Source organism: Ranitomeya variabilis, chromosome 1 (assembly GCF_051348905.1).
Source record: "Ranitomeya variabilis isolate aRanVar5 chromosome 1, aRanVar5.hap1, whole genome shotgun sequence".
Taxonomy (NCBI): Eukaryota; Metazoa; Chordata; class Amphibia; order Anura; family Dendrobatidae; genus Ranitomeya; species Ranitomeya variabilis.
Window position 1 is genome coordinate 517,896,989 of NC_135232.1, and position 23,164 is coordinate 517,920,152.

At 41.1% G+C, this 23,164-nt stretch overlaps 1 protein-coding gene across 2 annotated transcripts in view; it reads left to right on the forward strand.

The window, feature by feature from the left end:
• The window catches only part of ATCAY (ATCAY kinesin light chain interacting caytaxin), a 336,717-nt gene extending 316,438 nt beyond the window's left edge, over nucleotides 1–20,279 (forward strand). For both annotated transcript variants that reach the window (XM_077253872.1, XM_077253882.1), the window contains 3 exons: nucleotides 11,439–11,474; nucleotides 18,183–18,218; nucleotides 18,357–20,279. In XM_077253872.1, coding sequence (XP_077109987.1) covers nucleotides 11,439–11,474; nucleotides 18,183–18,218; nucleotides 18,357–18,390 — 106 coding nt within the window. In that variant the 3' untranslated portion in view covers nucleotides 18,391–20,279. The remainder of the gene's footprint in view (nucleotides 1–11,438; nucleotides 11,475–18,182; nucleotides 18,219–18,356) is intronic.
• The last annotated feature ends 2,885 nt before the right edge of the window (nucleotides 20,280–23,164 follow it).

The following is a 23,164-nucleotide window of genomic DNA, read 5'->3' on the forward strand; positions in this document are numbered from 1 at the left end:
GCTCTCTCTTTTTTTTAGACTGGATCCATGTTTTATTGGTACGCCTCTGAGGATGCAGGTGACTGCTTCCCATTTAAATGGTAATGCAGTTTCATCATGCTCATGATGAGTATTTTTGAAGGAGTCTATAGTTTCACGAACGTCTGAGGCACAAGGTGAGTCTGAAAGCAGATTATCATTTAAAGAGGTTGTCCACTACTTTTACATTGATGGCCTATCATTAGTATAGGTCATCAATGTCTGATCGGCCAGGGTCTGACACCCGGCACCCCCTTCCATCAGCTATTATCGGTGCCAGCGGTTGCAGCTAGCCAGTAATACTCACTTGATGAGCTGCTCTGTTTACTTGTAGTGGTCAGGGCTTGTTACTGCAAATCCGCCTCCTATTCAAATCAATATGAGGCGCATGTTATGTTGGTATTAGGAATTTTGCTAATAAGGTCCCTAGAACTAGATCTATCCCTGTCCCCAGATTACTACTGAAGGTGGAGAGGCCAGGTTCTTGTGCCTTGCTATGCTCCTAGGTTTATACCAGATAAACCAGGAAAGACGGACAGTGATAAATGAAAATTCCAACCATACAAAATGCACACCTAACAACATAGTGGGACACAGAGGAGTTAAAGGAAAGAGAAACCAAATAGGAGAGAATGAAGATGTGCACACAGACAAAACGTCAATCAACAATCTCATGAACAACCTCCAAATGCGAACTCCAACCACCAACACCTCCAGAACCAGGCAGTAAGAACTACCTCAGTGCCAAAGACAAGCATATATAGCAGAGGGGAGTGTCCAACACTGAACAGCTGACGCAATCCAAGTAGGAAAGCTCCAGGAGCTTCTACTGGACATATTAACCCTTGTAATGCTAGCAAGGAAAAAACCTGCACTGTTTAATACGATGGTAAAGTACTTCTAACCAGTGAAGGAGTGCATGAAACCAGACACAATGGTCTTCTGGCACCTCTCTGTCTTTTGGTCTGATCTCTCCACAGCACCTTCCTCCATACATTTGGGGAGTATTCAAGATGTCTTTTGGCAAACTCAAACGAGCCTTACAATTTTTATGTGTAAGTAAAGGCTTTTTTTTTGCCCACTCTTATGTAAAGGCCACCTCTATGAGTGTATGGCTTATTGTTGTTGTATGGACAGATACTCCAGTGTCTACTTGGGAACTCTCTGTGCTGCCTCTCTGATTAATGCCCTCCTTGCCTGTGCTGAAAGTTTTTTTCATGGCAAGTTTGTTGTGGTACAAAGTTTTTCCATTTGATGATAAGATAATGGATTTGATAGTGATCCAGAGGATTATCCGAGATTGAGATAATTTTTATAACCCAACCCTGACTTGTACTTCTCAACAACTTTGTCCCTGACTTGTTTGGAGATCTCCTTGGTCTTCATTGTGTTGTTTGGTTAGTTGAGCCTCTTGCTGAATGGTGTTGCAGCCTCTGGCCTTTCAGAAAAGCTATGTATATACAGACAGACCATGTGACACATAGATTGCACACAGGTGGACTCGTTTTCACTAAGCATGTGACTTATGAAGGTAATTGCTTGTATCACAAATTTTTAGGGGCTTCATCAATAAAGGGGTGCATACATGCCAATATTTTATTCCATATATTTAATTTATGTCTATATTTTTCTCACTTCATTTCGCCAACTTAGACTATTTAGTGCTGATGCATCAGACACAAATCAAATTACAAAAGTATTTAAACACAGGTTTTAATTAGGGATGAACAGACCCGTGAATATTCGCGTTCAGCCGTACTGCAGTTCAAAGTTCAGTTCAATATCCGACCATGATCACGATCTTGACCCTGAACCCAATAGAAGCCAATAGAGACCTGAAATTTGGTGCTTTAAAATGGCTGCAAAATTGCCATAGTAATGGCTAGGAGGCTGCAAAAGGAAGCTAAATGGGGGTAAGAGCAGGACAATTGCCATGTACACAAAACTGGATAAGGAAAATAATTAAGATAACATAGAATAAATAAAAAAGAAAAAATTATAATCTTGAGCCAAGAGGTGGAGGTCCAAGTGCAGGAGGAGGTTTAGGAGGAGGTGGAGATGGCCGTGTAGGTGGAAGAGGCATAGGAGGATAATGTAGCCAACACTGTTTTTGTGTTTTGTTTTCATTGCTTTTTTTTAGGGGTACTTTAGAAACAGGCATTGTAATAATCTGCTGGCCATTCTTTCTCTGTATACAGCCCGTGTCATTCGCTAAGCTTTTTTTGGGTGAAAAAAATGAGAAGAGCATCAAATAGGGGACGTGGCAATGTTTCTGCAGGTGGTGATGTAGCTACTGCAGGGAGAGAGAGAACGTGGTTGATCTGTGACTGCTATGCTGCCAAATGAAATACCTTCCTCTGGTGCAAGCAGACGACAGGACGTTCTTTGTAATTTCATAGGCCCGAGTACTGCTGGATGAATGTATTAGGCCAATAACAAGTAGAGGTGGTTTTAGATTGGAGGGTTGAGAGCTCCTTTGCTTTGTCTTCCACCTGGTCCCCTGCTGAAAGTGCAGATTTTGCACCTGGAGTTCATGGGCACCTGTCTTCCACCTCACCTCCTTACAAATCAGGCAAGCTGTCTGAGCCCCAAGTCATGCAGAAGTCACTTCTGCTTTTTGATAACTCTGCTGGCTGTGGTTTCGTGGGCCATCTACCTAGCTTTTTCAGATTGAGTGCACTGATGCTCAACCACTTGTTCTGTTTGAGGATGAGTACATTGGAGGGGTAGTGCAAACGGTCAGTGTACTGCCACAGCACATCTCTGATGATGATGATGAAGATGATGAAACACAGGTGCCAACTGCTGCAGCTTTTTACTGTGTGTAGACCTGCAAGAAGGGCAGGGGTGAGGGCTGGGTGGAACATAACATAATGCAGGGGATAGTTACTATTATTTATAAAAAAATAAATAAATAAATAAAAAAAACCACCATTGATCCACTGTGCTGTTCATGAGAATGGGTCACATACAAAACACAAATATAATAAACTAATAGTGACAGACAGGTACAGAGGGGAGAGGCTCCTACCCCTGCGGCCTTACATTCTCCAGGATAATGGGGAAGGAGACAGTATGTTTTGGGGTTGCAGCAGCTCTGGTGTTGGTGAGGGGGCAGCTAGGTCATTGTAGGCTGTACGCTGTTCTGAATACATGGGTTTTCAAGTTACAGTTGAAAGTTTTGAATGTAGGGAATAATTGGAAGTGTTCGTCCACAGAATTCTACAGGATGGGGGATACTGGGGACAAGTCTTGCAGACGATTAAATGAGGAACATGATTGTGGAGGACAGAAGGAGGTCTTGGGAGGACCAGAGATTACATGGTGGGAGATATCAGGATATTAGTTCAGATATATATGGGTAAGACAGATTATGGACGGTTTGTAGGTCAGTGTTAGTAGCTTGAAATGGATACGTTGTGGAATTGGGAGACAATGAAGTGATTAGCGGAGGAGAAGCGAGGACAGAAGTCGATTAGTAGGGCAGCAGAGTGACGGACAGACGGGAAAGGTGGGATGATGACATGAAGGATGATGAGGTCCTTCATGTCATATCACATGCGTGTTTGTGGCTGGTGCTGCAGGTGTCTCCAGTGCCCAGCAGTGCTGCGGGTGTCTCCGGTGCCCAGCTGTGCTGCGGGTGTCTCCAGTGCCCAGCGGTGCTGCGGGTGTCTCCGGTGCCCAGCAGTGCTGCGGGTGTCTCCGATGCCCAGCGGTGCTGCGGGTGTCTACGGTGCCCAGCGGTGCTGTGGGTGTCTCCGGTGCCCAGTGATGCTGCGGGTGTCTTCAGTGCTCAACGGTGTTGCATGAGTGTCCGGCGCTGCCCGGGGCTATGCCGACCACATGTAACTATGGAAGTGCTGGGGCTTTGGCATGGAAGTGCAGAGCCCCAGCACTTCCATAGTTCCATGTGCAGTGGTCTCCGGGAATATAGCCACCGCCGGGGACATCGCATGCGCAGATGGTGATCTCGGGACCAAGATCTCAAGAGATCACCGGGGCTGACGTGATAGAGGTAACCTCCGGTCACTGAGCTCTGTTCCCATCCGGGCTGAGCTGCAGTGACTTCAGTGAGATCCTGGCTAGCACCGTGAGCAGTGAGCACTCACTGTGCTAGTGGGGATCTCACCGGATCTCATCGCAGCTCAGCCCGGCTGGGAAAGGAGCTCAGTGACCCGAAGTTACCTCTATGACTCATTCACCAGTGGTTTTCAGCAGGGACGAATGCATCTTGGCACCATCCAGGTTGAAAACCAATTATCCCCCAGACATGTATTACTGCGTGGGACACAATGATGGACAGGTATGGTATATTGTTGTTTTATTAATTTACTTTTATTACAGGAGATCGAGGGCTTCGTTGAAATTAGACATTAAACACAGTTTTCTATTTTTATTATGTCAAATAAAATACTTTATTCTTGCTGTGTCTTTATTTACCGTACAACTATTGGATTAATAATGGATAGGTGTCTTATAGATGCTTCACCATTACTAAGCCGTGGGCTTAATGTCACATGACAATATAAAGGTGACATCAACCCCACAACTATTACCCCACTTGCCACCGCTGCAGGGCAAATGGGAAGAGCTGGGCAAAGCGCAAGAATTGGTGCATCTCATAGATGTGCCTTTTCTGGGCACCTGTGGGCTGTTATTTTTAGGCTGGGAGATCAATATGCATCGCCCTTACCAGCCTGAGAATACCAGCTCCCAGCTGTGAGCTTTAGCAAGGCTGGTTGTCAAACATGGGGTGGATCCCATGCCTTTTTATTATTATTTATTTAAATATTTAAAAAATATGACATGGGGACCCCTCTATTCTTGATATCCAACCTTGCTGAAGCTGACAGCTGAGGGTTTCAGCCCCCAGCTGTGAGTTTTGTCTGGCTGGTTATCAAAAATAGGGGGAACCCACACAGTTTTTTTTTAATGATCGTATTTATTTACAGTGCAGGAGCGGAAAATGAATACTCCCATCCGCCACTCTTGCTGTCACTGTTATTATCAGCAGCAGCGGTAGGCTGATGGGAGTAATAGTCCCATCAGCCACCGCCTGTTGTCTCTTTCATTGCTTAAATGTAACTTTCATCACTCTCCCCTGCTCGCGCCGATTGCTGGCAGAGCAGGGAAGAATGAGGAGAGCTGTGATCAGCACCCGGGAACGGTGAACAGCGCTTACTGTAATGCTATGTGCACACGTTGCTGAATTGCAGCGGAAATTTCCATGGCAATTCCGCAACTCCCTGCCGCGGGTAAAACGCATGCGGAATTGGCATGCGTTTTCCCGCTAAACACTAGCATTTTGCAAGTATAATTAGCTTGCAGAATGCTAGCGTTTTCCAATCGATCTGTAGCATCGCTTGGAAAACTGATTGAGAGGTTGGTCACACTTGTCAAACATAGTGTTTGACAAGAGTGACCAACTTTTACTATTGATTCTGCCTATGCAGCCTCAATAGTAAAAAGATATAATGTTAAAAATAATTTAAAAAATAAAAAATCATGATATTCTCACCTCCCGGCGGCCCCAGCAGCCTTCACGATGCTCCCAGGAGCTCCTGTTCCCAGTGATGCCTCGCAACAAAGACCCCAGATGACGTAGCATCACACGAGACGGCTACGTCATCACAGATCATTGTTGCAAAGCATCACTGGGAATGGGAGCTTTCGGGAGCATCGCTAAGGCCTGGGCTGGATCCGGGGGCCGCCGGAAGGTGAGTATATAACTGTTTCTTATTTTAATTCTTTTTTTTAACAGGGATATGGTACCCAGGGCCTGGAGGAGAGTCTCCTCTCCTCCACATCCGGGTACCATCCGCACATGATCCGCTTACTTTGCGCATGGTGGGCATAGCCCCATGCGGGAAGTAAATGAATCAATGCATTCCTATGTGTGCGGAATCGCCGTGATTCCGCACAAAGAATGAGCATGCTGCGTATTTTTCCGCGATGTGATTCCGCCGCAGAAAAATACGCATTAGCGCAGCATTGTGGAATCCCATTGAATTCAATGGGCTGTGTTGTGTATGCATTTTCGCGGCGAAAAACTGCGGCAAAAACGCATACAATCCGCAACGTGTGCACATAGGCTAACGCTTCTTCCCTGGTGCCGATGCATATTACATGGATGACATCCATGTGTGTTATGTGTGTGCACGTGTGCGGGATATTTTATGGCCCGTGCTGACATTAAAAAATGGACATGTCAGCGTGTTTTGCTCACGGACATACGGTCCATGGAAACACAATGACGTGCACAGATCCATTCACTTGAATAGGCAAAAAGCGTTCCGTTACTCCCGAGTCTCTCTGCATGGCTAAGTAGCACTGTACAGTCACATATGGGGTATTGCCACGTTCAGTAGAAATTGTGGGACTAATTTTGTTGCCATTTTTACCCACTTACTGTGTGAAAATGTAAAATCTTTGGCTAAAACAAAATTTTGGTGGTAAAAATGTAGTTATTTTGTCCTCACTGCTAGTGTTGAGCATTCCTATACCACAAGTATCGGGTATCGGCCGATACTTGCGGGTATCGGAATTCCGATACCGAGATCCGATACTTTTGTGGTATCGGGTATCGGTATCGAAACAACATTAATGTGTAAAATAAAGAATTAAAATAAAAAATATTGCTATACTCACCTCTCCGACGCAGCCTGGACCTCACCAAGGGAACCGGCAGCGTTCTTTGCTTAAAATGCGCGCGTTTACTTCCTTCCGTGACATCACGGCTTGTGATTGGTCGCGTGCCGCCCATGTGGCCGCGACGCGACCAATCACAGCAAGCCGTGACGTAATTTTCAGGTCCTGAATGCCTAATTCTAGGCATTCAGGATTTTAAAATTACGTTCCGGCTTGTGATTGGTCGCGTCGCGGTCACATGGGCGACGCGACCAATCACAAGCCGGAACGTAATTTTAAAATCCTGAATGCCTAGAATTAGGCATTCAGGACCTGAAAATTACGTCACGGCTTGCTGTGATTGGTCGCGTCGCGGCCACATGGGCGGCACGCGACCAATCACAAGCCGTGACGTCACGGAAGGAAGTAAACGCGCGCATTTTAAGCAAAGAACGCTGCCGGTTCCCTCGGTGAGGTCCAGGCTGCGTCGGAGAGGTGAGTATAGCAATATTTTTTATTTTAATTCTTTCTTTTACACATTAATATGGATCCCAGGGCCTGAAGGAGAGTTTCCTCTCCTTCAGACCCTGGGAACCATCAGGGATACCGTCCGATACTTGAGTCCCATTGACTTGTATTGGTATCGGGTATCGGTATCGGATTAGATCCGATACTTTGCCGGTATCGGCCGATACTTTCCGATACCGATACTTTCAAGTATCGGACGGTATCGCTCAACACTACTCACTGCCCAATAGTATAAAATTCTGTGACACACTCATGGTGTCAATATGATCACTGCACCACTAGATGAATTCATTGAGAGGAGTAGTTCATAAAATGGGGTCACTTATGGTGGGTTCATGGCACCTGCAAACCATAACAGTAAAATCTGGCGCTCCCTCCCTTCTGAGATCTGCCATGCGCTCAGTGGTTTACCCCCACATATGGGGTATCCGCGTACTCAGGACAAATTGCACAATAACTTTTGGGGTCCAATTTCTTCTGTTACCCTTGGAAAAAAAAAATTGGGGGCGAAAAAATAATTTTTGGGAAAAAAATATGATTTTTTATTTTTACGGCTCTACGTTATAAACTTCTGTGAAGCACTTGGGGTTCAAAGTGCTCATCACACATCTAGATAAGTTCCTTAGGGGGTCTAGTTTCCAAAATGGTGTTATTGTGGGGGATTTTTACTGTTTAGGCACATCAGGGGCTCTCCAAATGCGACATGGCATCCGAGCTCAATTCCAGCCAATTTTGCATTGAAAAAGTAAAATGGCGCTCCTTCTCTTTCAGAGCTCTGCCATGCGCCCAAACAATAGTTTACCTGCACATATTGGGTATCAGCGTACTCAGGACAAATTGCACAACAACTTTTGGGGTTCAATTTCTCCTGTTGCCCTTGTTAAAATAAACATTTTTTGGTCTGAATTAAATTTTTTGTGAAAAAAGTTAAATGTTCATTTTTTTTTAAACATTCTAAAAATTCCTGTGAAGTACCTGAAGGGTTAATACACATCTTGAATGTGATTTGAGCACCTTGAGGGGTGCAGTTTTTAGAATGGTGTCACTTTGGGGTATTTTCTATCATATAGACCCCTCAAATTGATATCTAATGCGAGGTGGTCCCTTAAAAAATGGTGTAAGAATGCGAAATTGCTGTTTAACTTTTAACCCTGCTGATGTAAAGTAGACATGTGGAAAATGTTACTTATTAAGTATTTTGTGTGACATATCTGTGTGATTTAAAGGCATGAAAACTCAAAGTTGGAAAATTGCTAAATTTTCAATATTTTTGCCAAATTTCCGTTTTTTTCACAAATAATCGCAAGGCATATCAAAGAAATTTTACCACTAACATGAAGTACAATATGTTGTGAAAAAACATTGTCAGAATCACCGGGATCCATTGAAGCGTTCCAGAGTTATTACCTCATAAAAGAACAGTGGTCAGAATTGTAAAAATTGGCTTGGACATTAACGTGCAAACCATCCTCCTGGGTAAAGGGGTTAAACAAGCATGCGAGTATTAGGATTAGTGTTGAGCCACCCCCCCTAGTGTTCGAGTTCGGTTTGGTTCGTCGAATTGGGGCGTGTTCGACGAACACCGTCGAACCCCATTGAAACCAATGGCAGGCAAACACAAACACATACAAACATATAGAAAACACATAGAAAACACCTTAAAAGGTGTCCAAAAGCTGAAAACTGCTCAGAAGACACAACAAACACATGGAAAAGTACATATAGTCATGCAAAAATAAAAAAGGTGGAGGATTAAAAGAAAGAGGAGACACAGATACAAGCATGTCATGCCCTTCTAAAATCAAGAAACGCTGGAGTAAAAATCTAAAATCAGCCTACCAACACCCAGACGTCGTGACAAAAAAATGTAAAAAATAAATATCTTTAAGTAGAATGGCGGGTCCATTCAGAACACTTTCCTTAGAAGATGTAGTGGTATCCCCGTTGGGAGTCGTGCCCAAAAAGGAACCCAATACATTCAGACTAATCCACCATTTGTCATATCCAAGGGGCAGGTCAGTAAACGACAAATCGACGCGGAACCAAGTACAGTACTATATACTGTACCTTCTTTGACGGGTCAATCAAGCGGGTCAAGAAGTTGGGAACGGGCACCCTAATGGCCAAAACAGACATTGAGGGGGCGTTCCAGTTACTACCTGTGCCTCCGAATAGTGTCCGCCTATTGGGCTGCTTCTGTGAAGGAGCATACTACATAGATCGCTTTTTGCCCATGGGGTGCTCCATATTCTGCTATTTGAGGCGTTTAGTTGCTTCCTTGAAAGGGTCGTCATGGACGTTTCTAAGGGGGCACATATTATCCATTACCTCGACGACTTCTTATGCCTGGGCCCAAAAGATTCGCCACAGTGTGAATACACGTGGTAGTCCACCTGTGAGAAGGAGAGAGCTGGAGGGAGAGCGGACACCCCTGAGCCGAGGGGTTAGATTGAGAAAGGAAGAAGGCGGTGTAGCTTGCTTCATCGGTGGAGTACTCTGCTGAGTAGCAGAAACTGCTACTAGGCCCAAAAGGATTTCCTGGGCTAGATGCAGTTAAAAATTAGTAATTAGATAAACAAGCGGTGTAGCTTGCTTCATGGGTGGGCTACTCTGCTGAGTAGCAGAAACTACTACTAGGCCCAAAAGGATTTCCTGGGCTAGATGCAGTTAAAAATTAGTAATTAGATAAACAGGCGGTGTAGCTTGCTTCATGGGTGGGGTACTCTGCTGAGTAGCAGACACTGCTACTAGACTCAAAGTATTGCCTGGGCTAGATGCAGTTAAAAATTATTAATTAGATACACAGGCGGTGTAGCTAGCTTCACAGGCGGGCTACTCCACTGACGTGCAGACTCTGCTACTAAGCCCAAAACGATTTACTGGGTTAGATGCAGTAAAAATTTAGATACACAGGCGGTGTAGCTTCACAGGCAGGATACTCCGCTGATGTGCAGACACTGCTCCTAGGCCCAAAACTATTTACTGGGTTAGATGCAGTAAAAATGTAGATACACAGGCGGTGTAGCGTCACAGGCAGGCTACTCCGCTGACGTGCCGACACTGCTCCTAGGCCCAAAACGATTTACTGGGTTAGATGCAGTAAAAATTTAGATACACAGGCGGTGTAGTTAGCTTCACAGGCAGGCTACTCCGCTGACGTGCCGACACTGCTCCTAGGCCCAAAACTATTTACTGGGTTAGATACAGTAAAAATTTAGATACACAGGCAGTGTAGCTAGCTTCACAGGTGGGCTACTCCGCTGACGTGCAGACACTGCTCCTAGGCCCAAAACAATTTACTGGGTTAGATGCAGTAAAAATGTAGATACACAGGCGGTGTAGCTTCACAGGCGGGCTACTCCGCTGACGTGCAGACACTGCTACTAAGCCCAAAACGATTTACTGGGTTAGATGCAGTAAAAATTGAGATACACAGGCGGTGTAGCTAGCTTCACAGGCAGGCTACTCCGCTGATGTGCAGACACTGCTCCTAGGCCCAAAAGGATTGGCTGAGCTAGATTAGACCAAATGCTGTGACCAACACTTGCACAGCACTGGCACAGACCTGCCTGGCAATAAGTGCTATGAACTGCTGTAACCTACCCTGAAAAGGGCTGATATTACAACTAGTCCCGACTCCGTAAACCTATCTCTCTCTATCTAACAGAAAATTTGCTTGCAAAAAACACTCTTAGACTGTATAGTGCCCACAGCAGCAGTGGTGCCGTCTAACACTAAGCTGCAGCAGTGAGGAAATGATGGCGACGGGGCAAATGGCTGGTTCTTATAGGGCAAGGACATGTGATAGGCTGAGAGACTGCACCGCCCCACTGTAAATGCGGGAAAGAAAAAAAAAAAAGGAGATCAGCATTATTTCAGCACAGATCTATCCCCCGCCCACTTTACACTGAAACAGTCTATTAACATTGATAAACAGTTTTAATGTGAAAATCAAGTTAGGCTTTTGGTGAACGAACAACAGAATCTCGAACAACCGAATTTTAAGCAAATTGTTCGAGTTAGTCGAACGACTCGAACACTGCCCAAAACAGCTCGAATTTGAAATTGGAGAACAGTTCGGCTCGAACACCACTCATCTCTAATTAGGATATGCTTGGTTCGAGCAACGAGCACTCAAACATTTTAATGCTTGCTCTTCCATACTCGCAAACTGCATGCTGAGGAATGTATATAATTGAACAATATGAGAAATCATGGAATTACTCATAAATGAACAGTCACTAAATACTGTATTTTTGTTGAAGGTTTGATGAAGAAAGAATTAAAGCTAGGAGAGAAAGGTAAGCAGTAATGTTTCCATGAATAAATTCCAAACCTAGAAAAGTGCCCTTGGTTTCATTACTAAATTGTATTTCAATCATTTTTATTGGATTTTTTTAAAAAGAAATATAGGAAAGGGAACCAGTGGAAGGAAAAGAGGGGAAAGGAATCATATTTATTAAGAGGATACAAAATAAGTAAAAGGGAAGGAAAGGATCATCACTAATCCCTCATGTTGATTGACAACACAGGCAAAGATGTTCAAAGCCTATCAGGATAATATCACTGAGAAATAGCAAACTCAATCAAAGCAAGTGGGGAAGTGTTGTGGAGGCTTTAGTGATGAAAGCCAGGTACTCTACGACAAGACAGCTATTTTTATAAATGTCTTTATAGGGGGTATCAGGGACATATTTTACCCCAATGGGGCTAAGGATATATCAGTAGATATTTGTTAACTACCTGTCTGTTCTACCCTGCAAACATCTCTGAGAGTGATCACAGACTTTTCCTGCTGACTAATTTCCTGCTTCCTGTGATGTCAGGTCGACAGAGCAGTGCTTTCTCTTTCACTCTGCTCTGTCAATCAACATTTTGTTGTCAGTGACACTCTGTCGACAAAGCAGAAGAGAAGGAACTGTTCTTCTCTGTTAACTACCTGACAGTTCTGTCCTGCAAAGATCTCTTGGATTGATCACAGACCATTCCTGCCGACAATTTTCCTGCTTCCTGTGACATCATGTTGACAGAGCAGTTCTATCTCTTCCACTCTGCTCTGGCAATCAACATGCTGTTTTGAGTCAGGAGAGATTGTCACAAGGAAGAACAGTCAGGTAGTTAGCAACTACCTGCCGATAAGTGCTTAGCCCCAAAGGCAAAAGAAAAAGTATAACCTCTTTAAGTGTACTACCAGGTTGCTGTTATTAGATCAATAGGGAGCAATCTGATGATAGTACTCACATATTGCTTTGAGCCCACTCATTTCCTTATCATTATTTCTCTTACTTTAAACTGCATGCTCTCCCTGTAAAAAGACATACACACGTGGTAAAAAATAATCACGTGGTTAAAAAAATAAAATTCATGAAATAGGCCTGGACAGAAATGATGGTACCCTTAGCTTAATATTTTCTTGCACAACCTTTTGAGGCAATCACTGAAATCAAACAATTCCTGTAACTGTCAATGAGACTTCTGCACCTCGTGACAGGTATTTCGGCCCACTCCCCAAGAGCAAACTGCTCCAGTTGTATCGTGTTTGAAGGTTGCCTTTTCCAGACGGCGTGTTTCAGCTCTTTTCAAAGATGCTCAATAGGATTTAGGTCAGGGCTCATAGAAGGCCACGTCAGAATAGTCCAATGTTTTCCTCTTATCCTGTTGCAAGTCCCATGACCTGCGACTGAGACCAAGCTTTCTAACACTGGGCAGCACATTTCTCTCTAGAATCCCTTGATAGTCTTGAGATTTCATTGTACTCTGCACAGATTCTAGACACCCTGTGCCAGATGCAGCAAAGCAGCCCCAGAACATAACAGAGCCTCCTCCATGTTTCAAAGTAGGGACTGTGTTCTTTTCTTTATATGCTTCATTTTTCCATCTGTGAACATAGAGGTGATGTGCCTTGCCAAAAAGTTCCACTTTTGTCTCATTTGTCCATAGTACATTCTCCCAGAAGCTTTGTGGCTTGTCAACATGTAGTTTTGCCAACCCTGAGTTATTTAAATGCAGTTGCTTTTTACTTAGTTACAGCAGGGTTTTTTGCTCATTTTGTTTCTTGTAGGTTTTGTGCACTTTATGGCCAATGTGAACATGCATTTATGTGCTGCATGTATATCAACTTAATCCAAGCTCAATTTTTGTGCTTTTCTTTGTATTTTTGCATTTTGTGCAAGCCTGGGCATGGCCTCCCTGTTCTGAGCTGGTAATTACATTTAAAAGCTTCCCCAGACTGATGTCCATAGATTGGGATCCAGTCCTGTTGTCTGCCATTATTCACACACTGAGGTCAACTCTGACACACGGTAAGGTTTTTAATATTAGACAACGTAGGACCGTCCCAATCAGTCACCTTGACGACGGTGGGATGGCTTTTATGCTATTTTTGATCAAAACAATATTATTAAGAACCCTGGGTTATTTAAATGCACTTGCTTTTTACTTATTTAGTTACAGCAGGGTTTTTTACTCATTTTGTTTCTTGTAGGTTTTGTGGCTTGTCATCATGAAGTTTGGCAAATTCCAGTCTGACTTTTTATAATTTTTTTTTCAACAATGGTGTCCTCCTTGGTTGTCTGCCATGAAGTCCGCTTTGGCTCAGACAACAATGGACGGTGCAGTCTGACACTGATGTTCCTTAAGCTTGAAGTTCACCTTTAATCTGTTTAGGAGTTTTTCTGGGCTCTTTTGTCCATTCATATTATCCCTCTCTTTGATTTGTCATCAATTTTCCTCTTGCGGCCACGTCCAGGGAGGTTAGGTACAGTCCCATGGATCTTAAATTTCTGAATAATATGTGCAACTGTAGTCACAGGAACATCAAGCTGCTTGGAGATGGCCTTATAACTTTTACCTTTAACATGTTTGCCCATAATTTTCTTTATAATCTCCTGAAACAATTCTTTCCTTCGCTTCCTCTGTCCCATGTGGAGTGTGATACACACCAGGACAGTGAGTATCTGTAGCCCTATATACAGGCCCACTCACTGATTACAAGATTGTAGACACCTGTGATGCTAGTTAGTGGACACACCTTGATTTAACATGTCCCTTTTGTCACATTTTTTCAGGGGTACCATCATTTCTGCCCAGGCCTATTTCATGAGTTTTATTTTTTTTTTAATTCTGTGGAAGCATGGTTGAAAAGCAATGTCTGACTTTCATTTGTTCATTGTCATATATCTTTTATTTATTATTTCGTTTGTCAGATTCAAGTTATTACTGTGACCGTTGTGGGTTTTTCTGTCATTAAATGAGGGGTACCAACAATTTTGACCACGTGTGTACAAGACATTTGTTAAGCTTCTCCTAGAACAAATCACCATACACATAATTGGCCAATCCTATTTATTTTATTTATTGGTTATTGGTATTTGCATGAATTTGCACTACAAAGGAACAAGGGTACTTTTATATCTTATCTTTGTACTAGGGAATTCGAAGCTGGAAAGATGGAGAAACAATTGGACATTGATTCAGACGTCCGTGTTGTACGTACGTGTTCTACCTGTGTTTTTCACAGACAATATGCCTGTGAAAAACTCATGGAGACATGTCCAATTTTTCAGCAGCACAGATGAAACCTCCTATTACAAGTCTGTGTTAGTGAAGGACACGTACAGCACACAGATGGCATCCATGTACTATCCATGTGCTGTCCATATTTAACATTAAGTATAGAAGCTTTAAAATTTATTTATTTATCCATTAGTGAAAATCACTGACACTTTGATCTAAAACACTGATGAGACACATACCTTTTTTTGCGAAGATAAAAAACACTACCGTCTAAATGAGGCTTTATGTAGAAATGCATATACCTCATGGAAATATGTAAAATCTGTGGAGAACACTATAAAAAGTCACTTGATTTAACTGCACAAAATTGAATTAGTTGTCTGATTAACTTTAGGTTTCAAATGATATTGCGCAATTAGTTAAATGAGAAATGAATGTGGATAGCTTTGCATATAAATGAACATACCCTGTGCAGAATTTGCATGATGTTTTTACGTTTAGGCCACGTGCACATGTTGGGTATTTGGTGAATTTTTTTAACTCAGTATTTGTAAGCCAAAACCAGGAGAGGAACAATCAGAGGAAAAGTATAATAGAAACACGTCACCACTTCTGTATTTACAGTTATATGATAAAGTTTGGGCACCCCTATTAATCTTAAGTTTAATGTTTTATAAAAATTGTTTTTTTTGCAACAGCTATTTCAGTTTCATATATCTAATAACTGTTGGACACAGTAATGTTTCTGCCTTGAAATGAGGTTTATTGTGCTAACAGAAAATGTGCAATCTGCATTCAAACAAAATTTGACAGGTGCATAAGTATGGGCACCTCACCAAAAAAGTGACATTAATATTTAGTAGATCCTCCTTTTGCAAAAATAACAGCCTCTAGTCGCTTCCTGTAGCTTTTAGTGAGTTCCTGGATCCTGGATGAAGGTATTTTTGACCATTCCTCTTTACAAAACAATTCCAGTTCAGTTAAGTTTGATGGTCGCCGAGCATGGACAGCCCTCTTCAAATGATCCCACAGATGTTCAATGATATTCAGGTCTGGGGACTGGGATGGCCATTCCAGAACAGTGTAATTGTTCCTCTGCATGAATGCCTGAGTAGATTTGGAGCGGTGTTTTGGATCATTGTCTTGCTGAAAGATCCATCCCCTGCGTAACTTCAACTTTGTCACTGATTCATGAACATTATTGTCAAGAATCTGCTGATACTGAGAGGAATCCATGCGTCCCTCAACTTTAACAAGATTCCCGGTGCCAGCACTGGCCACACAGCCCCAAAGCATGATGGAACCTCCAGCAAATTTTACTGTGGGTAGCAAGTGTTTTTCTTGGAATGCTGTGTTTTTTTGCCGCCATGCATAACGCCTTTTTGTATGACCAAAAACTCAATCTTGGTTTCATCAGTCCACAGGACCTTCTTCCAAAAAGAAATTGGCTTCTCTAAATGTGCTTTTGCATACCTTTGCCAACTCTGTTTGTGGCATGCTTGCAGAAACGGCTTCTTTCCCATCACTCTCCCATACAGCTTCTCCTTGTGCAAAGTGCGTTGTATAGTTGACCGATGCACAGTGACACCACCTGCAGCAAGTTGATGCTGCAGCTCTGTGGAGGTGGTCTGAGGATTGTCCTTGACTGATCTTCTTCTCTTCCTTTCTGATGTTTTTCTTGGCCTGCCACTTCTGGCCTTAACAAGAACTGTACCTGTGTTCTTCCATTTCCTTACTATGTTCCTCACAGTGGAAATTGACAGGTTAAATCTCTGAGACAGCTTTTTGTATCCTTCCCCTGAACAACTATGTTGAATAATCTTTGTCTTCAGATCATTTGACAGTTGTTTTGAGGAGCCCATGATGCCACTCTTCAGAGGAGATTCAAACAGGACAACAACTTGCAAGTGGCCACTTTAAGTAGGTTTTTTCATGATTGCATACACCTGGCTATGAAGTTCAAAGCTCAATGAGGTTACAAAACCAAAAAAAGTGCTTTAGTAAGTCAGTAAAAAGTAGGTAGGAGTATTTAAAACAAGAAAATGATAAGGGTGCCCATACTTATGCACCTGTCAAATTTAGTTTGAGTGCAGATTGCACATTTTCTGTTAGTACAATAAACATCATTTCAAGGCAGAAACATTACTGTGTCCAACAGTTATTAGATATATGAAACTGAAATAGCTGTTGCAAAAAAAAAAACAATTTTTATAAAACATTAAGCTTAGGATTAATAGGGGTGCCTAAACTTTTTCATATAACTGTATCACCCACTCCTGATATTGGCATGCAAATAGTGAGATAAAATACTGACCAAATACTAAGTGTATGTATGTGGCCTTATTTGACAGATGCATGAAGTTTATGAGTTGAGTTTTAAGACTCAAATTTTCAGTGTTGTCCCTTATTTTTCAAGACGTCTGCAATTTGTCTTGACATGCTGGATATCAGCTTCTGGGCCAAATTCTGACTTATAACAATTATCTAACCAGTGCTTGGAGTTTATCTAAATTTTTGTGCTTGTTTGTCCACCCACTTTTTGAGGATACACCACAGGTTCTCAGTGGGATTGCGATTTGGGGGATTTCCTGGCCATGGACATAAACTTTCATGTTTTATCCACAAAGTCACTTTAGTTATCACTTTTGCCATGTGACATGGTGCTCCATAATGCAGGAAACAGAATTGTTCATCATCAAATTACTTCTGGATCAGTGGGAGAAGTTGCTCTTGCAGGATATTTAGATCCCATTCTTTATTCATGGCAGTGTTCTTAGGCAATATTGTGAGTGAGCCCATTCCCTTGGTTGAAAAGTATCCTCACACATGAATAGTCTCAGTATGCTTTACTGTTGGCATAACACACGATGTATGGTAGCTCTCAACTTTTCTTCTCTGGACAACTATTCTTCCAGATGTCCCAAATAGTCTGAAGAAGGGGCTTGATTGGAGAAAATAACTTTACTCCGGTCCTCTGCAGTACAATTACATTCTTTGAATTAATTTTGTGAATGTGTTTCCAGAAGCTGATATCCAGCATGGCAGGACGAATGGCAGAAATCTTGGAAAAAAGGGAGAACACTGTAAATATATAGACTTTACATAAACTTGCATTTGTTAATAAAAGTGTAAACTTATGAAATGCATATAGTTGTATACTGAAAGAGCAAAGTGTACACTAAAGCTGCAAACTTTGTGAAAATCAAAATGTGTTTCAATGTAAAACTTTTGACCATGACTATACAGTCATCTCTGCATTGAGAACGCAGATCTGGAACCTCTCATTCTCTGTTCTATTTTTTTTTTAACACAAATATCATGTACATCCTGAACATATTGACAAATGGAATATATCACAGAATCAGAAACACTGAATTCAAATCTTTATTTTGCAGCTTAAACAGACAACAACATAAATAAAACCTACGCAAACACTCATTTTATCAACATCTTTGAAGTATTTTCTGAATTTCTAAGAATTATTCCTATTTTAGGTCAGAAGAAAAAGATGATAATGTGGAAGCTACAAGGTAGGGATTGTATTTCAGATTTGTTTTAATACACTAGGCAATTATTTTGAATATTGTACTTGTGCATGCATGTTACTGACCTGATTTTATATAGACTACTACTTATACAAATAGAACAATTATTGAATTTTATTCTAGCATTCCACAGGCTGAAGATCTGTCTACTAAATGAAACTTTGCAAACAAGACCGACTTGACGTTCCTCTTTAACCATCCTTAAACTGCCACTGAAGGTCCCTGTCTGAATTTTCACTGTCAAGGAACTTTTGACCATATGCATAAAAAAAATGTTTCTCAGTACAGAAATTGAGTGTAATGTCAATTTTATTCTATGAATTACATGTATCCTTCGTAATGTTGAAGTATTGGTTTCCTTCCAATGACAGCCAATCAACATACTAAAGCTTTTCAGCTTTTGAACATTTAGTATGTCTCCCTAATGCATGTATGCCAGTTTGGGGATTCTGAAGCTTACAACGAATGATGGAATATGCTTTATGCATTACAAGATATAGAAGAGAAAAGTAATATGGGGAAAAAGCCTTAGCATAATTTTGGAAAAGACATGGGAACCACTCAGAACAAGATTTGCAGAAAAAGAGGCTGATTCATATCTTAGGAAACAGAGAAGATAAATTTTGAATACTTGATCATATCTATTTGGTAACATTTGAAGCATTGTGATCACTTTTAATACATCTGAAATGAAAAAGTAAAGGGCAAATGGAAGTATTTGTCCAACAATATGTGGTCTATCATCCTTATAATGTTTTTTGTGAGAACTAAAAGCAAAACATTCTGATGAAAGTTTGTAATTTGCAGTACGTGTTTATCTCCTGTATATTAAGTCTATAATTAATTTCTATTTGAATTTCATCATTGTGTAAAAAGATCAGTCAGAAAACGTGTACAGCAACTTGCACATAAAATGTTACATAAAATAAAGTCAGTAACTTAGCAAATGCATCACATTACTTATAGTGTTCTGATTTTGATTTACTGTCTTTATTGTAGTCCACAATTACACCTAAAGTCCTGCTGAATTATATTGTAAGACTTTATCTAACCTGTTAAGACGACCATCTGAACTGTTAATGCAGCTATAAATGTTATATAATACATGATCAGGGTAATGAAAGTAAAGCAATGTATTTCTATGCTTTCTTAAAATGTAGCAAAACTTTGAAAATATTTTTGATATATTGTAGCCCCTCTGTTGCACTTTTGATGTGTGCTCGACGATGTCCTGACTGCCCCACAGACCCCTATCAATCAACAGGGCAACAAAGGTTTCAACGTTTAATTAAACTTTAGCTTTTTACATACCCATGTATATTTAAATATTTATATATGGCTTTAAAGGTAGCCATAGTTTGAAGAACATCTTCTTAACACCAGTGTCTAGCCTATTAAACATTGCAACATCTTTTTTATTGCATGGTTACATCGAATAAAAAATAGCAAACTGACCTTTCCTGATCTAATTATCTAGTTCAGATAAACTGAGAGTAATAAATCCAGTTTGGCTTTTGTGACTATTTTGTTATTGCTGACTGCACAAGAGCAGTATGAATCCATTTGTTTTCTTAATTTCTTTACACCAATACAACAGCTATAATTGTTAATTCTAGGATAAGCACTTAGAAAGTATTAAAAGTTTTGTTATTGGTTCCATATCATTCTATACCATCATGGTTTGTATGTTGTTGTGCAGGCACAGATGTGTCAATAAGTAACTGCTATCCACTTCTCTCATGCTGCATGTGTCTCTACAATTTGTTTTTAGTACACAATATTATGAGTGTTAATGCCAGAGATTATTTTATAGAATCTGTAATATAAATGATTAGGTTATGAATAATTGTCAGACATTACTTTCACCTACAAGTAGTTTTAGTCACATGTGGAAGGCTTTGATATTGTATATAGTACCAAAAAGGACATGTGTACATACTATATAATACTATATAATGAATGTTATGGAATTTATGTTAAAACGGCACAAAACAAATCCGATTTTTATGTTTTCTGTGGTGAATAAAATACCTCATTCTAAAGTAAGACACAACCATGTATTTTACTTAAGGTTTGTTTACACAAATACACCGTTATTTTTGATAGGATCATCGCACTATACTTTATTGTCAGTAGAAATTAATTAAGAAAAGAAATACATATTATATTTGAAAAAAACGCTCTTCTATAGTAAAGTATTCCTCTACGGTAATAGATCTGGTACTTGCATGAAAAATAACAAAATTACTTGTTTTCCCCACATTTTTTTTACTTTATTTTTAAGTCTCCTTATGTGGTTTGAACCAGCAGTTGTCTCACCCCTTGTTCTATTTACCGCAATATAGCTGTATTACAGCATATATTTGTAAAATGACACACTTCTAGGAAGCCCAGCCATGTGCTGGGCTTCACAGGAGTACAAAGAAGATAGCCATGACAACCCATCAGTACCAAATAATTACATCATATAGGGTGATAGAAGTCAATCGAGCCATTTAAATGTCACTGTCAGTAATTGACAGTGGCATTAAAATGGTTAAACTGTAGCAATCTAAGCAAACTCTGGATGCTGCAGATGTAACATATGTTACATTGGATCATTGTAGTTTGTCCTAATGAAGAACTGTGATACTTTGATACTTCGTTGACAAATAATTGAACAAAGACCGACATTATTTGTAACACCCACTAGCACCTCCTCAGGGTGCGGATGCCAGATTCAAAACTGGCCAATAGGACAACTCCCATAGTCATGCAAACCTATAGAGAAATGGAGTATGACGCCCCTATATAATAACTCATCAAATACACAAGCTAACAAACAATAATAATCTTTATTATATAAAAAAGACAAATACACAAAAATATCCAATGAAAATGACAGGCAAATGGTGATGACACAGAAAAAACGGAAGCAGCAGTATCATGTAAACATATCAGCACCCTGTAGTGTACAAGAGGTGCTATGCATAGGAATGCACCTACTACACCGGCCTGTCGGGCACATATATATAGCCCGACTCCTGCCCTATTGAGAACTACGGCACTGCCCATATATAGATACAGTCTCAAAGCTTAGGACCGGTGAAAAAATAAATCACATCATAAAGTGCAGAAAGTGCATAGCAAAAAGTGCATAGCAATAGTGCCACACGATAACACTACACATAGTACTTACCCATATGGGTTAAGTATGCCGCTGGATCCGTTAGCCCCAACGCACGTTTCGCTTTTTTAGCTTCCTCGGGAGGCTTGTATGGGTTGCCACCAGAGGGGACAGCTTTTAAAATACCCGGCACAGCTGATAACAATTGGCGCCGCTCACCGGGGCGCATGGGAGGCGGATCCCGGATCGCAGACACGTCACATCCAGTGAGCACAGGGGAGGAGAGGGTCCGGGAGAGAAAACACTCCCCTGACGTCAGTGACTCACTCCTCACCCAATAGGCGCCATCAGGGGCGTGCGCTAATTCCGGGTCCACTGCGCATGCGCACACCGCGGTCGCCATCTTACTTAAGGGCTAGAAAGTGGGCATGCAAGATAAACATACAAACCGCAGATGTAACAAAAGTACAAAGCCCACCATAAGCAAAGCATCGCATAGGATACAAGCAGACATCAATAAGGTATTGGTACATTGTATATATAAATACTGTCGCATAGGTAAAAAGCGCGCAGCATTACTTCATATTGAGCCTATAAAAACTTCATCCAAGTCGCTGTCCGTGCAATATGGTGCTTGTCCCCAAAGTGGTGCCAGGTTTAAGTTGGACAATATCAGTCCCCTCCAAAAATAGTTTTCATCAGTAAAGTATTTGCAATGAATCAACACTAAATATGAAAATAAAAATATTAAAAATTAGAATACAAAAAGAGAAAAACAGCAGCAACAATTAAAAACAAGGAAAAATAGGGAAAACAATATAGCGATGAGTTTAAACCGGACCAAACTAATCACGCATCATGGTATGCAAAGGGGATTTTTTAGAGAGTTATAGGAAGGGAACAAAAGAGAGTTTCTCATTCAGTCCCTGCGGTGCCATAGTTCCAAGTGAGACTATCCAGCGGCACTCCATCTGGGCTGAGATAATATAATGCGGGGGCACCATAGAGTAAATAAACAACTGGGATCCAACCTTGACCTAAAAGGACGGCATATGAGAAAAAAAGAGAAAAAGCAAGGCCAAATAGAACGGGGATCACCAGACTGCATGAATTAGTGCGATAAATACATCTTTATTATGGTGTAACACTGGACAAAAAAACACATTTTAAAAGCATCTAAAAACAATTTAGAAACAACAGTGCCTATAATAAGGCATGTGCCTATGGATGAACAAAGGGAGAAATAAAGGGATATGGGTGTGCAAAGCAACGAAAATCCTCAGAATCCTATATGGACAGCATATATATAAAACACGTCCCACAATATACATGTACCATATAGAGAAATCACATGAAGCCTATAAGAATCACTGGTAGAAAGAAATTTTAGTTGTTTAAATACATAGGCAAAAGGTACCTGCACTATATAGGTAATAGAAAAGAGGTCTAATATCAATCCACAGTGTGTAGCAAACAGTGAATATATATGACTGAATACCACTCAAACATGTAACACAAACCCAAGTGGTTCAGTATTCAAAGACATACACACATCAATGCACACTCGAGCTACTGCGCTCCAAATAGACCAGTCATCTACGTGCAAAAGTATAAACACCCATAGTCTCCCCACAGGCTCAAGAGCCGGAGGGTATAATAACCCAATAATAAAGAATAGGCACAACAGGAATGAGCAAATACCCGACGCGTGTCGCCACTAGCGTGGCTTCATCAGGGGTATGATGAAGTGCCTTATTATAGGCACTGTTGTTTCTAAATTGTTTTTAGATGCTTTTAAAATGTGTTTTTTTGTCCAGTGTTACAC